The sequence below is a fragment of the Pseudophryne corroboree genome, chromosome 7 (genome assembly GCF_028390025.1).
Source record: "Pseudophryne corroboree isolate aPseCor3 chromosome 7, aPseCor3.hap2, whole genome shotgun sequence".
In the NCBI taxonomy this organism is placed as follows: Eukaryota; Metazoa; Chordata; class Amphibia; order Anura; family Myobatrachidae; genus Pseudophryne; species Pseudophryne corroboree.
In genome coordinates this window covers 416,418,568-416,443,764 of record NC_086450.1, presented here as the reverse complement: position 1 = coordinate 416,443,764, position 25,197 = coordinate 416,418,568, and the positions used below count along the sequence as shown (strand labels likewise).

At 49.8% G+C, this 25,197-nt stretch overlaps 1 protein-coding gene across 1 annotated transcript in view; it reads right to left on the bottom strand.

Moving 5' to 3' along the window:
• Window positions 1–21,656, bottom strand: part of PLK1 (polo like kinase 1) — a 41,592-nt gene extending 19,936 nt beyond the window's left edge. The window contains exons 1-2 of the mRNA XM_063934757.1: window positions 21,103–21,656; window positions 19,900–20,068 (exon numbers count right to left, since the gene is read on the bottom strand). Of these exons, the coding sequence (XP_063790827.1) occupies window positions 19,900–20,068; window positions 21,103–21,471 (538 nt within the window). The 5' untranslated portion in view covers window positions 21,472–21,656. The remainder of the gene's footprint in view (window positions 1–19,899; window positions 20,069–21,102) is intronic.
• Window positions 21,657–25,197: the final 3,541 nt, after the last annotated feature.

Genomic DNA, 25,197 nt, shown 5'->3' with positions numbered 1-25,197 from the left:
AAAGTTCAAGTATTTTAATTTCAAGATGGGTCTCACCGAAACGTTTCGGTACCACAACCACTGTGGAATAGTAACCCCTTCCTTGCTGAAGGAGGGGCACCTTGACAATCACTTGTTGTGATTATAGTGTTGAATATCCACCAACACCGTCTCCCTGGCAGAGGGAGTTGCCGGTAAGGCAGATTTTAGGAAACGGCGGGGAAGAACGTCTCGAACTCCAGCCTGTACCCCTGAGATACTACTTGAAGGACCCAGGGATCCATGTGAGAGCCCACTGTCCGCTGAAATTTCTGAGACGGGCCCCCACCGTACCCAGGTCCACCTGAGCAGCCCCCGCACCATGCTGTGGACCTATCGGACGCAGGGAGGATTTCTGCTCTTGGGAACTAGCTGTGTGTTGCAGCTTTTTCCTCTACCTTTGCCTCTCGGCAGAAAGGATGAGCCTCTAGCCCTCTTGCTTTTCTGGGGCCGAAAGGACTGTACTTTATACGGTGCTCTCTTTTGTTGTGGGGTAGCCTGTGGCAAAAATATAGATTTCCCAACAGTAGCTGTGGAAACGAGGTCTGAAAAACCATCCCCAAACAGTTTTACCCCCTTATAGGGCAACTTCCATGTGCCGATTCGAGTCGGCATCGCCTGACCATTGCCGAGTCCATAACCCCCGTCTGGCGGCAATGGACCTAGCGCTTATTTTTGATGCCAGCCGGCAAATATCCCTCTGTGCATCACGTATGTATAAGACCACGTCTTTTATATGCTCTATTTTCAGCAAAATATTGTCCCTATCCATAGTTATTTTCCGACAGGGAATCTGACCACGCAGCGGGAGCACTGCACATCCATGCCGAAGCAACGGCTGGTCGCAATATAATGCCCTAGTGTGTGACTATATCTTATAGGGTAACCTCCTGCTTTCTATCAGCAGGTCCCTTCAGGGCGGCCGTATCCGGAGACGGTAGTGCCACCTTTTCTGATAAGCGTGTAAGCGCTGTATCTACCCTATGGGGTGTTTCCCCGCGTGACCTATCCTCTGGCGGGAAAGGGTACGCTGCCAATAACCGTTTTAGAAATGATCAATTTCTTACCGGGGGAAGACCACTCTTCCTCACACACCTCATTTAATTTCTCAGATGCAGGAAAAACTACTAATAGTTTTCTCTCACCAAACACAATACCCTTTTATGTGGTACCTGGGGTATAATCATAAATGTGTAATACATTTTTCATTGCCTCAATCCTGTAACGGGTGGACCTATTTGGAGGGTACACCAGTCTCATCGACGTCGACACTGGAGTCAGTATCCGTGTCGACATCTGTGTCTGTTATCTGAGGTAGCGGGCGATTTTAGAGCCCCCCATGACATTTGAGACGCTGGAACAGGCACAAGCTGAATAGCCAGCTGTTCTGTAGTCGACCTTTTATGTAAGGAGTTGACACTTTCATGTAATCTTTCCATAAGTTCAACCACACCGGTGTCGACCCCGCAGGGGGTGACAACATATTTACAGGCATTCGCTCCGCCTCCACCTCATTATCCTCCACATACCTGTCGACACACAGCACACACAGGGAATGCTCTGATAGAGGACAGGACCCCACAAAGCCCTTTGGGGAGACAGAGGGAGAGTATGCCAGCACACACCAGGGCGCTATATATCACAGGGATAGCACCTATAAAAAGTGTTTTCCCTTATAGCTGTATACTGCGCCTAAATTGTGCCCCCCCCCCCCTTTTTAACCCTTTCTGTAGTGTATTAACTGCAGGGGAGAGCCAGGGAGCTTCCCTCCAACGGAGCTGTAAGGGAAAATGGAGCCAGTGTGCTGAAGGAGATAGCTCCGCCCCTTTTTTGCAGACTTTTCTCCCGCATTTTTATGGATTCTGGCAGGGGCCCTGGGGGTTATATGTGATGTATTTTTGCCAGCCAAGGTGTTAATATTGCTGCTCAGGGCGCCCCCCCCCCCCAGCGCCCTGCACCCATCAGTGACCGCAGTGTGAGGTGTGCATGAGGAGCGATGGCGCACAGCTGCAGTGCTGTGCGCTACCTTGATGAAGACTGATGTCTTCTGCCGCCGATTTTCCAGACCTCTTCTTGCTTCTGGCTCTGTAAGGGGGCCGGCGGCGCGGCTCTGGGACCGGACTCCAAGGCTGGGCCTGTGTTCGATCCCTCTGGAGCTAATGGTGTCCAGTAGCCTAAGAAGCCCAAGCTGGCTGCAAGCAGGCAGGTTCGCTTCTTCTCCCCTTAGTCCCTCGATGCAGTGAGCCTGTTGCCAGCAGGTCTCACTGAAAATAAAAAACCTAAAACTTACTTTTATCTAAGAAGCTCAGGAGAGCCCCCTAGATTGCACCCTGCTCGGTCGGGCACAAAAAATCTAACTGAGGCTTGGAGGAGGGTCATGGGGAGAGGAGCCAGTGCACACCAGGTAGTCCTAAAGCTTTCTTTGTGCCCAGTCTCCTGCGGAGCCGCTATTCCCCATGGTCCTTACGGAGTTCCCAGCATCCACTAGGACGTCAGAGAAACCTCTATTAGGCCAAAAAGGCTACTGCACCCACAACTTGTGGCCTGTATGCTGCACTACTAATTCTAGTGTATGATCACAGCTAGGGAGTCTAATCCTGGGATTCAGGCCAAACAGCCAGGTTTGAATCCCAGGATTAGAAACTCCCATCCCAGGGACTGTGGGATTTACCTGCCCCATGATTTTTTCATTAATGCCAGGCAGCATTGAGTGTCCTCAGGAGGTTCAGACTCTACCTGGCTCCCTCCTCCCCCTGCCATGCATGCAGTGTGACACCAGCCGCCCAGACAACACCTCACCACAAGCAAAATCTCCAACCCATGGAGAGTCTGATGCCAGCCGTCCACAAGCCCAGCTCCCACCCACAATGGTGAGTATTTGTGTAGGCTGGGTAGGTCTTCAAACCAATCCCAGGATTAACCTTTTTTTCAATCGATACCTGGGATTGAGAAAATAAGAATTTACTCACCGGTAATTCTAGTTCTCGTAGTCCGTAGTGGATGCTGGGAACTCCGTAAGGACCATGGGGAATAGCGGGCTCTGAAGGAGGCTGGGCACTCTAGAAAGATTTAGGACTACCTGGTGTGCACTGGCTCCTCCCACTATGACCCTCCTCCAAGCCTCAGTTAGGACACCGTGCCCGGATGAGCAGACATAATAAGGAAGGATTTAGAATCCTGGGTAAGACTTACCAGCCACACCGTACAACTCGTGATACTATATCCAGTTTGACAGTATGAAAACTACTGAGCCTCTCAGATGGCTCAACAATAACCCTTTAGTTAACAATAACTATTTACAAGTATTGCAGACAATCCGCACTTGGGATGGGCGCCCAGCATCCACTACGGACTACGAGAAATAGAATTACCGGTGAGTAAATTCTTATTTTCTCTGACGTCCTAGTGGATGCTGGGAACTCCGTAAGGACCATGGGGATTATACCAAAGCTCCCAAACGGGCGGGAGAGTGCGGATGACTGTAGCACCGAATGAGAGAACTCCAGGTCCTCCTCCGCCAGGGTATCAAATTTGTAGAATTTTGCAAACGTGTTTGCCCCTGACCAAGTAGCTGCTCGGCAAAGTTGTAAAGCCGAGACGCCTCGGGCAGCCGCCCAAGATGAGCCCACCTTCCTTGTGGAATGGGCATTTACAGATTTTGGCTGTGGCATGCCTGCCACAGAATGTGCAAGCTGAATTGTACTACAAATCCAGCGAGCAATAGACTGCTTAGAAGCAGGAGCACCCAGCTTGTTGGGTGCATACAGGATAAACAGCGAGTCAGATTTTCTGACTCCAGCCGTCCTGGAAACATATTTTCAGGGCCCTGACAACGTCTAGCAACTTGGAGTCCTCCAAATCCTTAGTAGCCGCAGGCACCACAATAGGCTGGTTCAGGTGAAACGCCGACACCACCTTAGGGAGAAACTGGGGACGAGTCCTCAATTCTGCCCTATCCATATGGAAAATCAGATAAGGGCTTTTACATGATAAAGCCGCCAATTCTGACACTCGCCTGGCTGAAGCCAAGGCCAATAACATGACCACTTTCCACATGAGATATTTCAGATCCACAGTTTAGTGGCTCAAACCAATGTGATTTTAAGAAACTCAACACCACGTTGAGATCCCAAGGTGCCACGGGAGGCACAAATGGGGGCTGAATATGCAGCACTCCTTTCACAAATGTCTGAACTTCAGGTACTGAAGCTAGTTCTTTTTGAAAGAAAATCGACAGAGCTGAGATCTGTACTTTAATGGAGCCTAGTTTTAGGCCCATATTCACTCCTGCTTGCAGGAAATGCAGAAATCGACCTAGTTGAAATTCCTCTGTTGGGGCCTTTTTGGCCTCGCACCATGCAACATATTTCCGCCATATGCGGTGATAATGCTTTGCCGTAACATCTTTCCTGGCCTTAATAAGCGTAGGAATGACTTCTTCCGGAATACCCTTTTCCTTTAGGATCCGGTGTTCAACCGCCATGCCGTCAAACGCAGCCGTGGTAAGTCTTGGAACAGACAGGGCCCCTGTTGTAGCAGGTCCTGTCTGAGCGGTAGAGGCCACGGGTCCTCTGAGAGCATCTCTTGAAGTTCCGGGTACCACGCTCGTCTTGGCCAATCCGGAACCACGAGAATGGTGTTTACTCCTCGCTTTCTTATTATTCTCAATACCTTTGGTATGAGAGGCAGAGGAGGGAACACATAAACCGACTGGTACACCCACGGTGTCACTAGAGCGTCCACAGCTATCGCCTGAGGGTCCCTTGACCTGGCGCAATATCTTTTTAACTTTGTTGAGGCGGGACGCCATCATGTCCACCTGTGGTTTTTCCCAACGGTTTACCAGCATCTGGAAGACTTCTGGATGAAGTCCCCACTCTCCCGGGTGGAGGTCGTGTCTGCTGAGGAAGTCTGCTTCCCAGTTGTCCACTCCCGGAATGAACACTGCTGACAGTGCTAGTACAGGATTCTCCGCCCATCGGAGAATTCTTGTGGCTTCCGCCATCGCCATCCTGCTTCTTGTGCCACCCTGTCGATTTACATGGGCGACTGCCGTGATGTTGTCTGACTGGATCAGCACCGGCTGGTGTAGGAGCAGGGATTTTGCTCGACTTAGGGCATTGTATATGGCCCTTAGTTCCAGAATATTTATGTGAAGGGAAGTCTCCTGACTCGACCATAGTCCTTGGAAGTTTCTTCCCTGTGCGACTGCCCCCCAGCCTCGAAGGCTGGCATCCGTGGTCACCAGGACCCAGTCCTGTATGCCGAACCTGCAGCCCTCTAGAAGATGGGCACTCTGCAGCCACCACAGTAGCGACACCCTGGTTCTTGGAGACAGGGTTATCAAGCGATGCATCTGAAGATGCGATCCGGACCACTGGTCCAACAGGTCCCACTGAAAGATTCTGGCATGGAACCTGCCGAAGGGAATTGCTTCGTAAGAAGCCACCATCTTTCCCAGGACCCGCGTGCAATGATGCACTGATACCTGTTTTGGTTTCAGGAGGTCTCTGACTAGAGATGACAACTCCCTGGCTTTCTCCTCCGGGAGAAACTTTCTTCTGGACTGTATCCAGAATCATACCCAGGAACAGTAGCCGTGTCGTCGGAACCAGCTGTGACTTTGGGATATTCAGAATCCAGCCGTGCTGGTGCAGCACCTCCTGAGATAGTGCTACTCCCACCAACAACTGTTCCTTGGACCTCGCTTTTATTAGGAGATCGTCCAAGTACGGGATAATTAAAACTCCCTTTTTTCGAAGGAGTATCATCATTTCCGCCATAACCTTGGTAAATACCCTCGGTGCCGTGGACAGTCCAAACGGCAGAGTCTGTAATTGGTAATGGCAATCCTGTACCACAAATCTGAGGTACTCCTGGTGAGGATGGTAAATGGGGACATGCAAGAAAGCATCCTTGATGTCCAGGGATACCATGTAATCCCCCTCGTCCAGGCTCGCAATAACCGCCCTGAGCGATTCCATCTTGAACTTGAATTTTTTTATGTATGTGTTCAAGGATTTCAAATTTAAAATGGGTCTCACCGAACCGTCCGGTTTCGGTACCACAAATAGTGTGGAATAGTAACCCCGGCCTTGTTGAAGTAGGGGTACCTTGATCACCTGCTGGGAATACAGCTTGTGAATTGCCGCTAGCACCGCCTCCCTGTCTGAGGGAGCAATCGGCAAGGCAGATTTTAGGAACCGGTGGGGTGGAGACGCCTCGAATTCCAGTTTGTACCCCTGAGATACTATTTGAAGGATCCAGGGATCCACCTGTGAGCGAGCCCACTGATCGCTGAAATTTTTGAGGCGGCCCCCCACCGTACCTGGCTCCGCCTGTGGAGCCCCACCATCATGCGGCGGACTTGGAAGAAGCGGGGGAGGACTTTTGCTCCTGGGAACCTGCTGTTTGTTGCAGTCTTTTTCCCCTACCTCTGCCTCTGGACAGAAAAGACCCGCCTTTTCCACGTCTGTTTTTCTGGGTCCGAAAGGACTGAACCTGATAAAACGGCGCCTTCTTAGGCTGTGAGGGGACATGGGGCAAAAATGCTGACTTCCCAGACGTTGCTGTGGAAACTAGGTCCGAGAGACCATACCCAAATAATTCCTCACTCTTATATGGTAACACTTCCATGTGCTTTTTTGAATCTGCATCTCCTGTCCACTGGCGAGTCCATAAGCCTCTCCTAGCAGAAATGGACAATGCACTTACTTTAGATGCCAATCGGCAGATTTCCCTTTGTGCATCTCTCATATATAAGACTGAGTCTTTTATATGGTCTATGGTTAACAGGATCGTGTCTCTGTCTAATGTGTCAATATTTTCTGACAGTTTATCTGACCACGCAGCGGCAGCACTGCACATCCAAGCTGACGCAATAGCTGGCCTAAGTATAATGCCTGTGTGTGTGTATACAGACTTCAGGATCGCCTCCTGCTTTCTATCAGCAGGTTCCTTGAGGGCGGCCGTATCCGGAGACGGTAGTGCCACCTTTTTAGACAAACGTGTGAGCGCTTTATCCACTCTAGGGGTTGTTTCCCAACGTGACCTATCCTCTGGCGGGAAAAGTAACGCCATTAGTACCTTCTTAGGAATTACCAATTTTTTATCAGGGAAAGCCCACGCTTCTTCACACACTTCATTTAATTAATCTGATGGGGGAAAAAATAAGAATTTACTTACCGATAATTCTATTTCTCGTAGTCCGTAGTGGATGCTGGGGACTCCGTCAGGACCATGGGGAATAGCGGGCTCCGCAGGAGACAGGGCACATCTAAAAAAGCTTTTTAGGTCACATGGTGTGTACTGGCTCCTCCCCCTATGACCCTCCAAGCCTCAGTTAGGTACTGTGCCCGGACGAGCGTACACAATAAGGAAGGATCTTGAATCCCGGGTAAGACTCATACCAGCCACACCAATCACACCGTACAACTTGTGATCTGAACCCAGTTAACAGTATGATAACAAAACGAAGTAGCCTCCGAAAAGATGGCTCACAACAATAGTAATAACCCGATTTTTGTAACAATAACTATGTACAAGCATTGCAGACAATCCGCACTTGGGATGGGCGCCCAGCATCCACTACGGACTACGAGAAATAGAATTATCGGTAAGTAAATTCTTATTTTCTCTAACGTCCTAGTGGATGCTGGGGACTCCGTCAGGACCATGGGGATTATACCAAAGCTCCCAAACGGGCGGGAGAGTGCGGATGACTCTGCAGCACCGAATGAGAGAACTCCAGGTCCTCCTTAGCCAGAGTATCAAAATTTGTAAAATTTTACAAACGTGTTCTCCCCTGACCACGTAGCTGCTCGGCAAAGTTGTAATGCCGAGACTCCTCGGGCAGCCGCCCAGGATGAGCCCACCTTCCTTGTGGAATGGGCATCTACATATTTCGTCTGTGGCAGGCCTGCCACAGAATGTGCAAGCTGAATTGTACTACAAATCCAGCGTGCAATAGACTGCTTAGAAGCATGAGCACCCAGCTTGTTGGGTGTATACAGTATAAACAGCAAGTCAGACTTTCTGACTCCAGCCGTCCTAACTATATATATATATATATATATATATATATATATATATATATATATATATATATATATATATATATATATATATATATATATATATATATATATATATATATATTTTTAGGGCCCTGACCACGTCTAGTAACTTGGAGTCCTCCAAGTCCCTAGTAGCCGCAGGCACCACAAGAGGTTGTTTCAGGTGAAAACGCTGACACCCCTTTATGAAGAAACTGGAGACGAGTCCCAGTTCTGTCCTGTTCAAATGGAAAATTTTAATATGGGCTTTTGTAAGACAAAGCCGCCCATTCTGACAATCGCCTGGCCGAGGCCAGGGCTAACATGGTCACTTCCCATGTGAGATATTTGTCAACAGCATGGTCACTTTCCATGTGAGATATTTCAAATCCACAGATTTGAGCGGTTCAAACCAATATGATTTTAAGAAATCCCAACACTATGTTGAGATCTCACGGTGCCCCTAGGGGCACAAAAAAGCTGTATATGCAATACATCCTTTACAATCTGGACTTCAGGAACTGAAGTCAATTCTTTCTGGAAGAAAATCTACAGGGCCGAAATTTAAATGTTAATGAACCCCAATTTGAGGTCCAAAACACTCCTGTTTTCAGGAAGTGTAGAAATCGACCTAGTTGAATTTCCGTCGTGGAGCCTTCCTGGCCTCACCCACGCAACATATTTTCACCACATGTGGTGATGACGTTGTGCGGTCACCTCCTTCCTGGCTTTGACCAGGGTAGGTATGACCTCTTATGGAATGCCTTTTCCCCTCAGGATCCGGCATTCAACCGCCATGCCGTCAAACGCAGCCGCGGTAAGTCTTGGAATAGACATGGTACTTGCTGAATCAAGTCCCTTCTTAGCTCCCCAGGCCCTTAGTCCTCTGTGAGCATTTCTTGAAGTTCCGGGTACCAAGTCCCTCTTGGCCAATCCGGAGCCACTAGTATAGTTCATACTCCTCTATGTCTTATAATTCTCAATACCCTGGTTATGAGAAACAGAGGAGGGAACACATACACAGACTGGTACACCCACGGTGTTACCAGAACATCCACAGCTATCGCCTGAAGGTCTCATGACCTGGCGGAATACCTGTCCCGTTTTTTGTTCGGGCGGGACGCCATCATGTCCACCTTTGGTCTTTGCCAACGGTCCACAATCATGTTGAAAAACTTCCCTATGAAGTTTCCACTCTCCCGGGTGGAGGTCATGCCTGCTGAGGAAGTCTGCTTCCCAGTCGTCCACTCCCGGAAAGAACACTGCTGACAGTGCTATCACATGATTTTCCGCCTAGCGAAAAATCCTTGCAGTTTTCACTGCCCTCCTGCTTCTTGTGCCGCCCTTCTGTTTACGTGGGCGACTGCCGTGATGTTATCCCACTGGATCAATACCGGCTGACCTTGAAGCAGAGGTCTAGCTAAGTTTAGAGCATTATAAATTTGCTCTAAGCTTATTTATGCGGAGAGAATTCTCCAGACTTAATCACACTTCCCTGGAAATTTTTTCCTTGTGTGACTGTTCCCCAGCCTCTCAGGCTGGCCTCCGTGGTCACCGGCATCCAATCCTGAATGCCGAATCTGCGGCCCTCTAGAAGATGAGCACTCTGTAATCACCACAGGAGAGACACCCTTTTCCTTGGATATAGGGTTATCCGCTGATGCATCTGAGGATGCGATCCGGACCATTTGTCCAGCAGATCCCACTGAAGAGTTCTTGCGGGAAATCTGCCGAATGGAATTGCTTCGTAATAAGCCACCATTTTTACCAGGACTCTTGTGCAATGATGCACTGACACTTTTCCTGGTTTTAGGAGGATCCCGATTAGCTCGGATAACTCCCTGGTTTTCTCCACTGGGAGAAACACGTTTTTCTGGACTGTGTCCAGAATCTTCCCTAGGAACAGTAGACGTGTCGTCGGAAAAAGCTGCGATTTTGGAATATTTAGAATCCACTCGTGCTGTCGTAGAACTACTTAAGATAGTGCTACTCCGACCTCCAACTGTTCTCTGGACCTTGCCCTTATCAGGAAAGCGTCCATGTTTCTTTTAAGAAAAATCATTCCGGCCATTACCTTGGTAAAGACCCGGGGCGCCGTGGACAATCCAAACGGCAGCGTCTGAACTGATAGTGACAGTTCTGTACCAGGAACCTGAAGTACCCTTGGTGAGAAGGGCAAATTTGGACCTGTAGGTAAACGTCCCTGATATCCAGTGACATCATATCGTCCCCTTCTTCCTGGTTCGCTATCACTGCTCCGAGTGACTCCATCTTGATTTGAACGCTTGTATGTAAGTGTTCAAATATTTCAGATCTCACCGAGCCGGTTGGCTTCAGTACCACAATATAGTGTGGAATACTACCCCCTTCCTTGTTGTAAGAAGGGTACTTTGATTATCACCTGCTGGGAATACAGCCTGTGAATTGTGTGAGGGGGAGACGTCTCGAATTTCCAATGTACACCTGGGATATTACATGTAGGATCCCGGAGTTCCCTTGCGAGTGTTGCTGAAACTCTTGAGATGACCCCCTACCGCACCTGAGTCCGCTTGTACGGCCCCAGCGTTATGCTGCGGACTTGGCAGAAGCCGTGAGGAGCTTCTGTTCCTGGGAATGAGCTGCTTGCTGCAGTCTTCTTCCCTTTCCTCTCCCCCTGGGCAGATATGACTGGCCTTCGCCCGCCTGCCCGTATGGGGACGAAAGGACTGAGACTGAAAAGACTGTGTCCTTTTCTGCCAATATGTGACTCGGGGTAACAAAAGGTGGATTTTTCAGCTGTTGCCATGGCCACCAGGTCCAATGGACCGCCCCTTTATACGGCAATACTTCCATATGCCGTCTGGAATCTGCCTCACCTGACCACTGTCGTGTCTTCGTCTGGCAGATATGTACATCACATTTACTCTTGATGCCAGAATGCAAATATGCCTCTGCGCATCACATATATAGAAATGCATCCTTAAAATGCTCTATAGACAATAAAATCCTGTCCCTGTCAAGGGTATCAAAATTTTCAGTCAGGAAATCCGACCAAGCCCCCTCAGCGCTGCACATCCAGGCTGAGGCGATTGCTGGTCGTAGTATAACACCAGTATGTGTGTATATACTGTTATGATATTTTCCAGCTTCCTATCAGCTGGCTCCTTGAGGGCGGCCGTATCTGGAAACGGTAACGCCATGTTTTTTATAAGCGTGTGAGCGCCTTGTCCACCCTAAGGTGTGTTTTCCAACTCGCCCTTACTACTGGCGGGAAAAAGGGTATACCGCCCATAACTTTCTGTCGGAGGAACCCCACGTATCATCACACACTTCATTTAATTTATCTGATTCAGGCAAAACTACAAGTAGTTTATTCCCACCCTACAAAATACCCTTATTTGTGGTACTTGTGGTATCAGAAATACGTAACACCTCCTTCATTGCCCTTAACATGTAACTTGTGGCCCTAAAGGAAAACTACGTTTGTTTCTTCACCGTCGACACTGGGGTCAGTGTCCGTGTCAGTGTCTGTCGACCGACTGAGGTAAATGGGCGTTTTTACAAGCCCCTGACGGTGTCTGAGACGCCTGGACCGATACTAATTTGTCCGCCGGCTGTCTCATGTCGTCAACCGGCTTGCAGCGTGTTGACATTATCACGTAATTCCATAAGTAAGCCATCCATTCTGGTGTCGACTCCCTAGAGAGTGACATCACCATTACAGGCAATTTTCTCCGTCTCCTCACCAACATTTTCCTCATACATGTCGACACACGTACCGACCTACAGCACACACATACAGGGAATGCTCTGATAGAGGACAGGACCCACTAGCCCTTTGGGGAGACAGAGGGAGAGTTTGCCAGCACACACCAAAAGCGCCATAATGTATATAACAACCCTAGAAGGTGTTGTTTCTATATATGGGCTCTTAATATATAATTATATCGCCAATTTATGCCCCCCTTCTCTTTAACCCTGTTTCTGTAGTGCAGGGGAGAGTGGGAGCCTTCCTCACCAGCGGAGCTGGTCAGGAAAATGGCGCTGAGTGCTGAGGAGAATAAGCTCCGCCCCTTTCACGGCGGGCTTTTCTCCCGGTTATTAGGAAAACTGGCCTGGGTTAAATACATATATAGCCTTAATGGCTATATGTGATGTATTTATTTGCCTCTAAGGTAATCTATATTGCTGCCCAGGGCGCCCCCAGCAGCGCCCTGCACCCTCCGTGACCGAGATCAGTGAGCCGTGTAGCAACAATGGCGCACAGCTGCAGTGCTGTGCGCTACCTTCATGAAGACTGAGGAGTCTTCTGCCGCCTGTTTCCGGACCTCCGTTCTGCCGTTCTTCAGCGTCTGTAAGGGGGATCGGCGGCGCGGCTCCGGGACGAACCCCAGGCTGACCTGTGTTCCGACTCCCTCTGGAGCTCAGTGTCCAGTAGCCTAAAACTTCAATCCTCCTGCACGCAGGTGAGTTGCAAGTCTCTCCCCTAAGTCCCTCGTTGCAGTGATCCTGTCGCCAGCAGGAATCACTGATTAGAAACCTAAAAAAAAAAACTTTTCTAAACAGCTCTTTAAGAGAGCCACCTAGATTGCACCCTCTCGGACGGGCACAAAAACCTAACTGAGGCTTGGAGGAGGGTCATAGGGGGAGGAGCCAGTACACACCATGTGACCTAAAAAGCTTTTTTAGATGTGCCCTGTCTCCTGCGGAGCCCGCTATTCCCCATGGTCCTGACGGAGTCCCCAGCATCCACTAGGACGTTAGAGAAACTACGGGTAGTTTCTCTCCAAACATAATACCCTTTTTAGTGGTACCAGTAGTTATATCAGAAATGTTTAACACCTCTTTCATTGCCTCAATCATACAGTGAATGGCCTTAGTGGGCATCAGGTTTGACTCGTCGTCGACACTGGCGTCAGTATCAGTGTCGACATCTGGGTCTGCTTGAGGTAGCGGGCGTTTTAGAGCCCCTGACGACCCATGCGACGCCTGGGCAGGCACGAGCTGAGAAGTCGGCTGTCCCACATTTGGCATGTCGTCGATTTTCTTATATAAGGAGTCTATACGTGCACTCATTACTTTCCATAAGCCCATCCACTCAGGTGTCTGCCCCGCAGGGGGTGACATCCCTTCTAAAGGCATCTGCTCCGCATCCACATCATTATCCTCATCAAACATGTCGACACAGCCGTACCGACACCGCGCACACACAAGGAATGCTCCGAATGAGGACAGGACCCACAAAAGCCCTTTGGGGGGACAGAGTGAGAGTATGCCAGCACACACCAGAGCGCTATATAATGCAGGGACTAACTGAGTTATGTCCCTTATAATAAGAATTTACTTACCGATAATTCTATTTCTCGGAGTCCGTAGTGGATGCTGGGGTTCCTGAAAGGACCATGGGGAATAGCGGCTCCGCAGGAGACAGGGCACAAAAAGTAAAGCTTTAGGATCAGGTGGTGTGCACTGGCTCCTCCCCCTATGACCCTCCTCCAAGCCTCAGTTAGGTACTGTGCCCGGACGAGCGTACACAATAAGGAAGGATTTATGAATCCCGGGTAAGACTCATACCAGCCACACCAATCACACTGTACAACCTGTGATCTGAACCCAGTTAACAGTATGATAACAGCGGAGCCTCTGAAAGGATGGCTCACAACAATAACCCGATTTTTGTAACTATGTACAAGTAATGCAGATAATCCGCACTTGGGATGGGCGCCCAGCATCCACTACGGACTCAGAGAAATAGAATTATCGGTAAGTAAATTCTTATTTTCTCTATCGTCCTAGTGGATGCTGGGGTTCCTGAAAGGACCATGGGGATTATACCAAAGCTCCCAAACAGGCGGGAGAGTGCGGATGACTCTGCAGCACTGAATGAGAGAACTCCAGGTCCTCCTTAGCCAGGGTATCAAATTTGTAGGATTTTACAAACGTGTTTGCCCCTGACTAAATAGCCGCTCGGCAAAGTTGTAAAGCCGAGACCCCTCGGGCAGCCGCCCAAGATGAGCCCACCTTCCTTGTGGAATGGGCATTTACATATTTTGGCTGTGGCAGGCCTGCCACAGAATGTGCAAGCTGAATTGTATTACACATCCAACTAGCAAAAGTCTGCTTAAAAGCAAGAGCACCCAGTTTGTTGGGTGCATACAGGATAACAGCAAGTCAGTTTTCCTGACTCCAGACGTCCTGGAACCTATATTTTCAGGGCCCTGACCACATCTAGCAACTTGGAGTCCTCCAAGTCCCTAGTAGGCGCAAGACACCACAATAAGCTGGTTCAGGTGAAACACTGACACCACCTTAGGGAGAGAACTGGGGACGAGTCCGCAGCTCTGCCCTGTCCGAATGGACAAACAGATATGGGCTTTTTTGAGAAAAAAACCACCAATTTGACACTCGCCTGGTCCAGGCCAGGTCCAAGAGCATGTTCACTTTTCATGTGAGATGCTTCAAATCCACAGATTTGACTGGTTTTAAACCAATGTGTTTTGAGGAATCCCAGAACTACGTTGAGATCCCACAGTGCCACTGGAGGCACAAAAGGGGGTTGTATATGCAATACTCCCTTGACAAACTTCTGGACTTCAGGAACTGAAGCCAATTCTTTCTGGAAGAAAAATCGACAGGGCCGAAATTTGAACCTTAATGGACCCCAATTTGAGGCCCATAGACACTCCTGTTTGCAGGAAATGCAGGAATCGACCGAGTTGAGATTTCTTCGTGGGGCCTTCCTGGCCTCACACCATGCAACATATTTTCGCCACATGTGGTGATAATGTTGTGCGGTCACCTCCTTTCTGGCTTTGACCAGGGTAGGAATGACCTCTTCCTGAATGCCTTTTCCCTTAGGATCCGGCGTTCCACCGCCATGCCGTCAAACGCAGCTGCGGTAAGTCTTGGAACAGACATGGTACTTGCTGAAACAAGTCCCTTCTTAGCGGCAGAGGCCATAAGTCATCTGTGAGCATCTCTTGAAGTTCCGGGTACCAAGTCCTTCTTGGCCAATCCGGAGCCATGAGTATAGTTCTTACTCCTCTACGTCTAATAATTCTCAGTACCTTAGGTATGAAAAACAGAGGATGGAACACATACACCGACTGGTACACCCACGGTGTTACCAGAAACGTCCACAGCTATTGCCTGAGGGTCTCTTAACCTGGCGCAATACCTGTCCCGTTTTTTGTTCAGACGGGACGCCATCATGTCCACCTTTGGTAATTCCCAACGGTTTACAATTATGTGGAAAACTTCCCCATGAAGTTCCCACTCTGCCGGGTGGAGGTCGTGCCTACTGAGGAAGTCTGCTTCCCAGTTTCCATTCCCGGAATGAAACACTGCTGACAGTGCTATCACATGATTTTCCGCCCAGCGAAAAGTCCTTGCAGTTTTTGCCACTGCCCTCCTGCTTCTTGTGCCGCCCTGTCTATTTACGTGGGCGACTGCCGTGATGTTTTATCCCACTGGATCAATACCGGCTGACCTTGAAGCAGAGGTCTTGCTAAGCTTAGAGCATTATAAATTTACCCTTAGCTATATTTATGTGGAGAAAAATCTCCAGACTTGATCACACTCCCTGGAAATTTTTTCCTTGTGTGACTGCTCCCCAGCCTCTCGGGCTGGCCTCCGTGGTCACCAACATCCAAAACTGAATGCCGAATCTGCGGCCCTCTAGAAGATGAGCACTCTGTAACCACCACAGGAGAGACACCCTTGTCCTTGGATATAGGGTTATCCGCTGATGCATCTGAAGATGCAATCCGGACCATTTGTCCAGCAGATCCCACTGAAAAGTTCTTGCATGAAATCTGCCGACTGGAATTGCTTCGAAGGAAGTCACCATTTTTTTTACCATGGCCCTTGTGCAATGATGCACTGATTTTAGGAGGTTCCTGACTAGCTCGGATAACTCCCTGGCTTTCTCTTCCGGGAGAAACACCTTTTTCTGGACTGTGTCCAGAATCATCCCTAAGCACAGGAGACTTGTTGTCGGGATCAGCTGCGATTTTGGAATCTTTAGAATCCACCCCTGCTGTTGTAACAGTATCCGAGATAGTGCTACTCCGACCTCCAACTGTTCCCTGGACTTTGCCCTTATCAGGAGATCGTCCAAGTAAGGGATAATTAAGACGCCTTTTCTTCGAAGAAGAACCATCATTTCGGCCATTACCTTGGTAAAGACCCGGGGTGCCGTAGACAATCCAAACGGCAGCGTCTGAAACTGATAGTGACAGTTTTGTACCACGAACCTGAGGTACCCTTAGTGATAAGGGCAAATTTGGGACATGGAGGTAAGCATCCCTGATGTCTCGGGACACCAGATAGTCCCCTTCTTCCCGGTTCGTTATCACTGCTCTGAGTGACTCCATCTTGATTTGAACCTTTGTAAGTGTTCAAATTTTTTTAGATTTAGAATAGGTCTCACCTAGCCTTCTGGCTTCAGTACCACAATATAGTGTGGAATAATACCCCTTTTCTTGTTGTAGGAGGGGTAATTTAATTATCACCTGCTGGGAATACAGCTCGTGAATTTTTTCCCATACTGCCTCCTTGTCGGAGAGAGACCTTGGTAAAGCAGCCTTCAGGAGCCTGCGCAGGGGAAACGTCTCGACGTTCCAAACTGTACCCCTGGGATACTACTTGTAGGATCCAGGGGTCCTGTACGGTCTCAGCGTCATGCTGAGAGCTTGTCAGAAGCGGTGGAACGCTTCTGTTCCTGGGAATGGGCTGCCTGCTGCAGTCTTCTTCCCTTTCCTCTATCCCTGGGCAGATATGACTCTTATAGGGACGAAAGGACTGAAGCTGAAAAGACGGTGTCTTTTTCTGCAGAGATGTGACTTAGGGTAAAAACGGTGGATTTTCCAGCAGTTGCCGTGGCCACCAGGTCCGATGGACCGACCCCAAATAACTCCTCTTCCTTTATATGGCAATACACCTTTGTGCCGTTTGGAATCTGCATCACCTGACCACTGTCGTGTCCATAAACATCTTCTGGCAGATATGGACATCGCACTTACTCTTGATGCCAGAGTGCAAATATCCCTCTGTGCATCTCGCATATATAGAAATACATCCTTTAAATGCTCTATAGTCAATAAAATACTGTCCCTGTCAAGGGTATCAATATTTTTAGTCAGGGAATCCGACCAAGCCACCCCAGCTCTGCACATCCAGGCTGAGGCGATCGCTGGTCGCAGTATAACACCAGTATGTGTGTATATACTTTTTATGATATTTTTCCAGCCTCCTGTCAGCTGGCTCCTTGAGGACGGCCCTATCTATAGACGGTACCGCCACTTGTTCTGATAAGCGTGTGAGCGCCTTATTCACCCTAAGGGGTGTTTCCTAACGCGCCCTAACTTCTGGCGGGAAAGGGTATACCGCCCATATTTTCTATCGGGGGGAACCCACGCATCATCACACACTTCATTTAATTTTTCTGATTCAGGAAAAACTACGGTAGTTTTTTCACATCCCACATAATACCCTCTTTTGTGGTACTTGTAGTATCAGAAATATGTAACACCTCCTTCATTGCCCTTAACGTGTGGCCCTAATAAGGAATACGTTTGTTTATTCACCGTCGACACTGGATTCAGTGTCCCTGTCTGTGTCGACCGACTAAAGTAAACGGGCGTTTTAAAACCCCTGACGGTGTTTTTGAGACGTCTGGACCGGTACTAATTGTTTGTCGGCCGTCTCATGTCGTCAACCGACCTTGGCGCGTGTTGACATTATCACGTAATTCCCTAAATAAGCCATCCATTCTGGTGTCGACTCCCTAGAGAGTGACATCACCATTACAGGCAATTGCTCCGCCTCCTCACCAACATCGTCCTCATACATGTCGACACACACGTACCGACACGCAGCACACACACAGGGAATGCTCTGATAGAGGACAGGACCCACTAGCCCTTTGGAGAGACAGAGGGAGAGTTTGCCAGCACACACCAAAAACGCTATAATTATATAGGGACAACCTTATATAAGTGTTTTCCCTTATAGCATCTTTTTTATATATTTCTAACGCCAAATTAGTGCCCCCCCTCTCTGTTTTAACCCTGTTTCTGTAGTGCAGTGCAGGGGAGAGCCTGGGAGCCTTCCCTCCAGCCTTTCTGTGAGGGAAAATGGCGCTGTGTGCTGAGGAGATAGGCCCCGCCCCTTTTTCGGCGGCCTCGTCTCCCGCTCTTAACGGATTCTGGCAGGGGTTAAATATCTCCATATAGCCCCCGGAGGCTATATGCGAGGTATTTTTAGCCAAAAAAGGTTTTCATTTGCCTCCCAGGGCGCCCCCCTCCCAGCGCCCTGCACCCTCAGTGACTGCCGTGTGAAGTGTGCTGAGAGGAAAATGGCGCACAGCTGCAGTGCTGTGCGCTACTTAAGAAGACTGAGGAGTCTTCTGCCGCCGATTCTGGACCTCTTCTCGTTTCAGCATCTGCAAGGGGGCCGGCGGCGAGGCTCCGGTGACCATCCAGGCTGTACCTGTGATCGTCCCTCTGGAGCTAATGTCCAGTAGCCAAGAAGCCAATCCATCCTGCACGCAGGTGAGTTCACTTCTCCCCTAAGTCCCTCGTTGCAGTGATCCTGTTGCCAGCAGGACTCACTGTAAAATAAAAAACCTAAGCTAAACTTTTCTAAGCAGCTCTTTAGGAGAGCCACCTAGATTGCACCCTTCTCAGCCGGGCACAAAAATCTAACTGAGGCTTGGAGGAGGGTCATAGGGGGAGGAGCCAGTGCACACCACCTGATCCTAAAGCTTTACTTTTTGTGCCCTGTCTCCTGCGGAGCCGCTATTCCCCATGGTCCTTTCAGGAACCCCAGCATCCACTAGGACGATAGAGAAAGCTGCTTTTTATATTATATATGTATTGCGCCCAAATTTAGTGCCCCCCCCTCTCTGTTTTTACCCTGTTCTGAAGTGTAGACTGCAGGGGAGAGCCAGGGAGCTTCCTTCCAGCGGATCTGTGAAGGAGAAATGGCGCCAGTATGTCTGAGGGAGATAGCTCCGCCCCTTTTCTGCGGCCTATTCTCCCGCTTTTTTCTGGATTCTGGCAGGGGAATTTACCACATATATAGCCTCCAGGGCTATATATTGTGGTAGTTTAGCCAGCCAAGGTATTTTTACTGCAGCTCAGGGCAGCCCCGCCGCCCCCCCCCCCCCCCCCACCCAAGCGCCCTGCACCCTCAGTGACCGGAGTGTGAAGTGTGCATGAGGAGCAATGGCGCACAGTTGCAGTGCTGTGCGCTACCTTGGTGAAGACTGATGTCTTCTGCCGACGTTTTTCCGGACCTCTTCTTGCTTCTGGCTCTGTAAGGGGGACGGCGGCGCGGCTCCGGTACCGAACACCAAGGACTGGGCCTGCGGTCGATCCCTCTGGAGCTAATGGTGTCCAGTAGCCTAAGAAGCCCAATCCGGCTGCAAGCAGGCGAGTTCGCTTCTTCTCCCCTTAGTCCCTCGCTGCAGTGAGCCTGTTGCCAGCAGGTCTCACTGAAAATAAAAAAACTATACTTTCTTTCTAAGGGCTCAGGAGAGCCCCTAGTGTGCATCCAACCTCGGCCAGGCACGAAATCTAACAGGCTTGGAGGAGGGTCATCGTGGGAGGAGCCAGTGCACACCAGGTAGTCCTAAATCTTTCTAGAGTGCCCAGCCTCCTTCGGAGCCCGCTATTCCCCATGGTCCTTACGGAGTTCCCAGCATCCACTAGGACGTTAGAGAAATAAAGAAATAATGCTCGGGATTGGCCTACCTAGTCACAGCTAAAGTGAACCAGCTGACACATGGCCACAGTGACAGACAAGTGTGTGTAGAACGCATATGAGTCAGATAAATAAAAGTTACCTATTTTGACCTCCATCTCATCATTGAGAAACAGATTCCCAAGTTTAAGATCTCTATGGATGACCTTGCTGCTGTGAAGATACTGACAGCCCATGATAGTTTGGCGCAGGTAATAGCGAGCTTCCGGCTCAGTCACTGCTTTCCTCCTCTTGTGCAGCTCCAACAAAGACTGTTGAGAGGGTAATAGGATATAGATTAAATGCAGTGTCACAATGCAGAAGTAACTAGTCTTACAATACAGATATCAAGAACAGGTTGTGTGCATTTCATACTAGCTGCAGTAAACTACACAGAGACAAGGTTATTTTAAGAGACAAATGCAGATCAGCCGACAGTAATGCCAATTTATAGGACCAGCATAAGAACAGGAGCTGATAGGGTTACAGGAGGAATATCCTGCAAAGAAAGTGCAACTGAAATGGTGCATGGCAGAGGGTGGCCAGCAGGGGGCAGAGTGCAGGGACAACTGGCTGCAGTTATGGGAACTGTTCTTGAGCTTCAGGCCACAGTCTGTAACGGACACATTCCAGCACCCTGGTGTAGCTGCTCATGGAGAGGGCAGAGTTCTAGGACTGACTTTAGCATTATATATTCCCAATCCACAGCATCACCCCAACGCTATCCTTACCCCACAGCATACACTCAGGGTTGCAGGGGAGCATGCAATGCAACAACCGAGCACCCACCCTACATTATCCCCAGGAATTACTGTACACACAAAGCCCATTACATTCCACACCGCCTCCACCAGATACATCACTGCATTACACCCCAATGGGGCCTGCATTACTGCCAGTCTGCTTTCAAGATACTGGGGAACTGCTGCTGCAGCACCTCTCCGGCCAAGCTGAGCCTTAAAGCTCTTGGGTCCAGCCTCAGATATACGTGGCATAGCTTCCCCAGCAAGTTATCTGCGGCCCCTGACCTGCTATGTATGGACCCAAGAGCTAACACTCTCGCCAGCATACAAGATATCGTCCCCAGTGAGCGACCTGCGGACCCCTAGCTGCTGTGTATGGACCAAAGAGCTAACACTCCATCCCCAGTATTTAAGACACCATCCCCAGTAAGCGACCTGTGGACCATGGGCTGCTGTGGAACCACTGCTGCCAGCAGGGTTGGCCTGGAGGGGCAGGCACGCTGGTACTTGTAGTCCAACGGCTGAGGCTGTCCCAGTTTAGCGACCCGCAGCGCCTCACGTACCCTCCGCCGGCAGAGCTCCAGCACCACGTAGACGAAGTCGTTGTCCTCGAAGAAGCCGTGGAAGCCGACCACATGCCGGTGCCCCAGGCTGCGCTGGATGGCGATCTCCATGGTCATCTTGTCCTTCTGGTGTGGCTTTAGCAGCATGGTCTTCGGCACGATTTTGCCGGCGTACACCACCCGGCTGCCCAGGTCCGTGATCTCGTAGCACTTAGCGAAGCCGCCCTTGCCAAGGAAGCGGCCGCGGAGGTAGCGGCGCCTGGTGCGGGTGTCCACCAGAATCTCCGGGATTTCCTTCACCGCGGCAGGTCCGGCCACCCCGGGAGGCTTGGCGGGCTGGGCGACCGCCCTGGCGTCTACCTGGGCCATTGCTGCGGCGGGGGTGATGGGCTGAGAGGTTACGGGTACAGTGCAGGACGGATCGGGGGCTGCGGCTGGTATCCCGGAGGCTAGGTGCGGCGGACTGTGCGGGAGCTGCTGCTGCTGCCCCGGCGCCTGCTGCTCTCACTGACTCAGCTGCTGCTCTCCCGGCCCCGCAGCCGCCGTTGGTTTTGAAGCAGAATGCGCGCTCCTGATTGGTCGCTATGATTTAAATTCCATAGCTGCCGGCCGCGGGGCACCATGGGAGATGGGAGATTTAAAGGACTGGGGAGGATCAACAAGCTTTATTAGCAGCGGTTGTGAACAAAAAACGTACAAAGGAAACCTAGCTGGCGAGCGAAGTCTGTGTTGATAATGGGATTCCTTAATCACACTTAAACAGAAGAGGCTTTATATATGTATGTGTGTGCGTGTTTATATATCTATTATACATATGTGTGTGTGTGTGCGTATATATATATATATATATATATATATATATATATATATATATATATATATATTTCTCTGACGTCCTAGTGGATGCTGGGAACTCCGTAAGGACCATGGGGAATAGCGGGCTCCGAAGGAGGCTGGGCACTCTAGAAAGATCTTAGACTGCCTGGTGTGCACTGGCTCCTCCCACTATGACCCTCCTCCAAGCCCCAGTTAGATTTCGTGCCCGGCCGAGGTTGGATGCACACTAGGGGCTCTCCTGAGCTCTTAGAAAGTTATAGTCTTAGAATTTGTTATTTTCAGTGAGACCTGCTGGCAACAGGCTCACTGCAGCGAGGGACTAAGGGGAGAAGAAGCGAACTCGCCTGCTTGCAGCCGGATTGGGCTTCTTAGGCTACTGGACACCATTAGCTCCAGAGGGATCGACCGCAGGCCCAGCCTTGATGTTCGGTCCCGGAGCCGCGCCGCCGTCCCCCTTACAGAGCCAGAAGCAAGAAGATGGTCCGGAAAATCGGCGGCATGAAGACATCCTGTCTTCACCAAGGTAGCGCACAGCACTGCAGCTGTGCGCCATTGCTCCTCATACACACTTCACACTCCGGTCACTGAGGGTGCAGGGCGCTGGGGGGGGGACGCACTGAGGCAGCAATAAAAACACATTGGCTGGCTAAAATACCTCAATATATAGCCCCTGGGGCTATATATGAGGTAAATACCCCTGCCAGAATCCCATAAAAAGCGGGAGAATAGGCCGCGAAAAAGGGGCGGAGCCTATCTCCTCAGCACACTGGCGCCATTTTTCCCTCACAGCTCGGCTGGAAGGAAGCTCCCTGGCTCTTCCCTGCAATTCTACAGTACAGTAAGAGGGAAAAGAGAGGGGGGGCATTAAAATTGGCACTGTATACAGTATATTATATAAAAAGCAGCTATTAGGGACATAACTCAGTTAGTCCCTGTATATATAGCGCTCTGGTGTGTGCTGGCATACTCTTACTCTGTCCCCCCAAAGGGCTTTTGTGGGTCCTGTCCTCTATTTGAGCATTCCCTGTGTGTGTGGAGTGTGTCGGTACGGCTGTGTCGACATGTTTGAGGAAGATAATGATGTGGAGGGGGAGCAGATGCCTTTAGCAGGGATGTCACCCCCTGGGGGTCAGACACCTGAGTGGATGGTATTATGGCAGGAAATGAGTGCACGTATAGACTCCTTACATAAAAAATTTGACGACATGCCGACTGTGGGACAGCCGAGTCTTCAGCTCGTGCCTGTCCAGGTGTCTCAAAATTCATCAGGGGCTCTGAAACGCCCGTTATCTCAGGTGGCACAAGTAGATGTCAAAACGGATACTGACACCAGTGTCGACGACGATGAGTCAAATTTAATGCCCGTTAAGGCCATTCACTGCATGATTGAGGCAATGAAAGAGGTGTTAAATATTTCTGATTTACATCCAGGTACCACAAAAAAGGGTATTATGTTTGGGGAGAAAAAACTACCTGTAGTTTTTCCCCCGTCAGATGAATTAAATGAAGTGTGTGAAGAAGCGTGGGCTTCCCCTGATAAGAAATTGGTAATTCCTAAGAAGCTACTAATGGCGTTCCCTTTCCCGCCAGAGGATAGGTTACGTTGGGAAACACCCCCGAGGGTGGATAAAGCGCTCACACGTTTGTCTAAAAAGGTGGCACTACCGTCCCAGGATACGGCCGCCCTTAAGGAACCTGCTGATAGAAAGCAGGAGGCGATCCTGAAGTCTGTATATACACACTCAGGCATTATACTCAGACCAGCTATTGCGTCAGCATGGATGTGCAGTGCTGCCGCTGCATGGTCAGATAAACTGTCAGAAAATATTGACACGTTAGACAGAGACACGATCCTGCTAACAATTGACCATATAAAAGACTCAGTCTTATACATGAGAGATGCCCAGAGGGAAATCTGCCGGCTGGCATCTAAAATAAGTGCATTATCTATCTCTGCTAGGAGATGCTTATGGACTCGCCAGTGGACTGGAGATGCAGATTCCAAAAGGCACATGGAAGTTTTGCCTTATAAGGGGGAGGAATTATTTGGGGATGGTCTCTCCGACCTAGTTTCCACAGCAACGTCTGGGAAGTCAGCATTTTTACCCCATGTCCCCTCACAGCCTAAGAAGGCGCCATTTTATCAGGTTCAGTCCTTTCGGTCCCAGAAAAACAAGCGGGGAAAAGGAGGGTCTTTTCTGTCAAGAGGCAGAGACAGGGGGAAAAGGCTGCAGCAAACAGCAGGTTCCCAGGAACAAAAGTCCTCCCCCGCTTCCTCTTCCAAGTCCGCCGCATGACGGTGGGGCTTCACAAGCGGAGCCAGGTACGGTGGGGGCCCGCCTCAGGAATTTCAGCGATCAGTGGGCTTGCTCACAGGTGGATCCCTGGATCCTTCAAATAGTATCTCAGGGATACAGGCTGGAATTCGAGGCGACTCCACCCCGCCGTTTCCTAAAATCCGCCTTGCCCATTGCTCCCTCAGACAGGGAGGCGGTGCTAGCAGCGATTCACAAGCTGTATTCCCAGCAGGTGATAATCAAGGTACCCCTACTTCAACAAGGCCGGGGTTACTATTCCACACTATTTGTGGTGCCGAAACCGGACGGTTCGGTGAGACCCATTTTAAATTTGAAATCCTTGAACACATACATAAAAAAATTCAAGTTCAAGATGGAATCGCTCAGGGCGGTTATTGCAAGCCTGGACGAGGGGGATTACATGGTATCCCTGGACATCAAGGATGCTTACCTGCATGTCCCCATTTACAATTCTCACCAGGAGTACCTCAGATTTGTGGTACAGGATTGCCATTACCAATTCCAGACGCTGCCGTTTGGACTCTCCACGGCACCGAGGGTATTTACCAAGGTTATGGCGGAAATGATGATACTCCTTCGAAAAAAGGGAGTTTTAATTATCCCATACTTGGACGATCTCCTAATAAAGGCACGATCCAAGGAACAGTTGTTAGTGGGAGTAGCACTATCTCAGGAAGTGCTGAGCCAGCATGGCTGGATTCTGAATATCCCAAAGTCACAGCTGGTCCCCACGACACGTCTAATGTTCCTGGGAATGATTCTGGACACGGCCCAGAAAAAAGTGTTTCTCCCGGAGGAGAAAGCCAGGGAGTTGTCTTCTCTAGTCAGAGACCTCCTAAAACCAAAACAGGTATCGGTGCATCACTGCACGCGGGTCCTGGGAAAGATGGTAGCTTCTTACGAAGCAATTCCATTCGGCAGGTTCCATGCCAGAATTTTT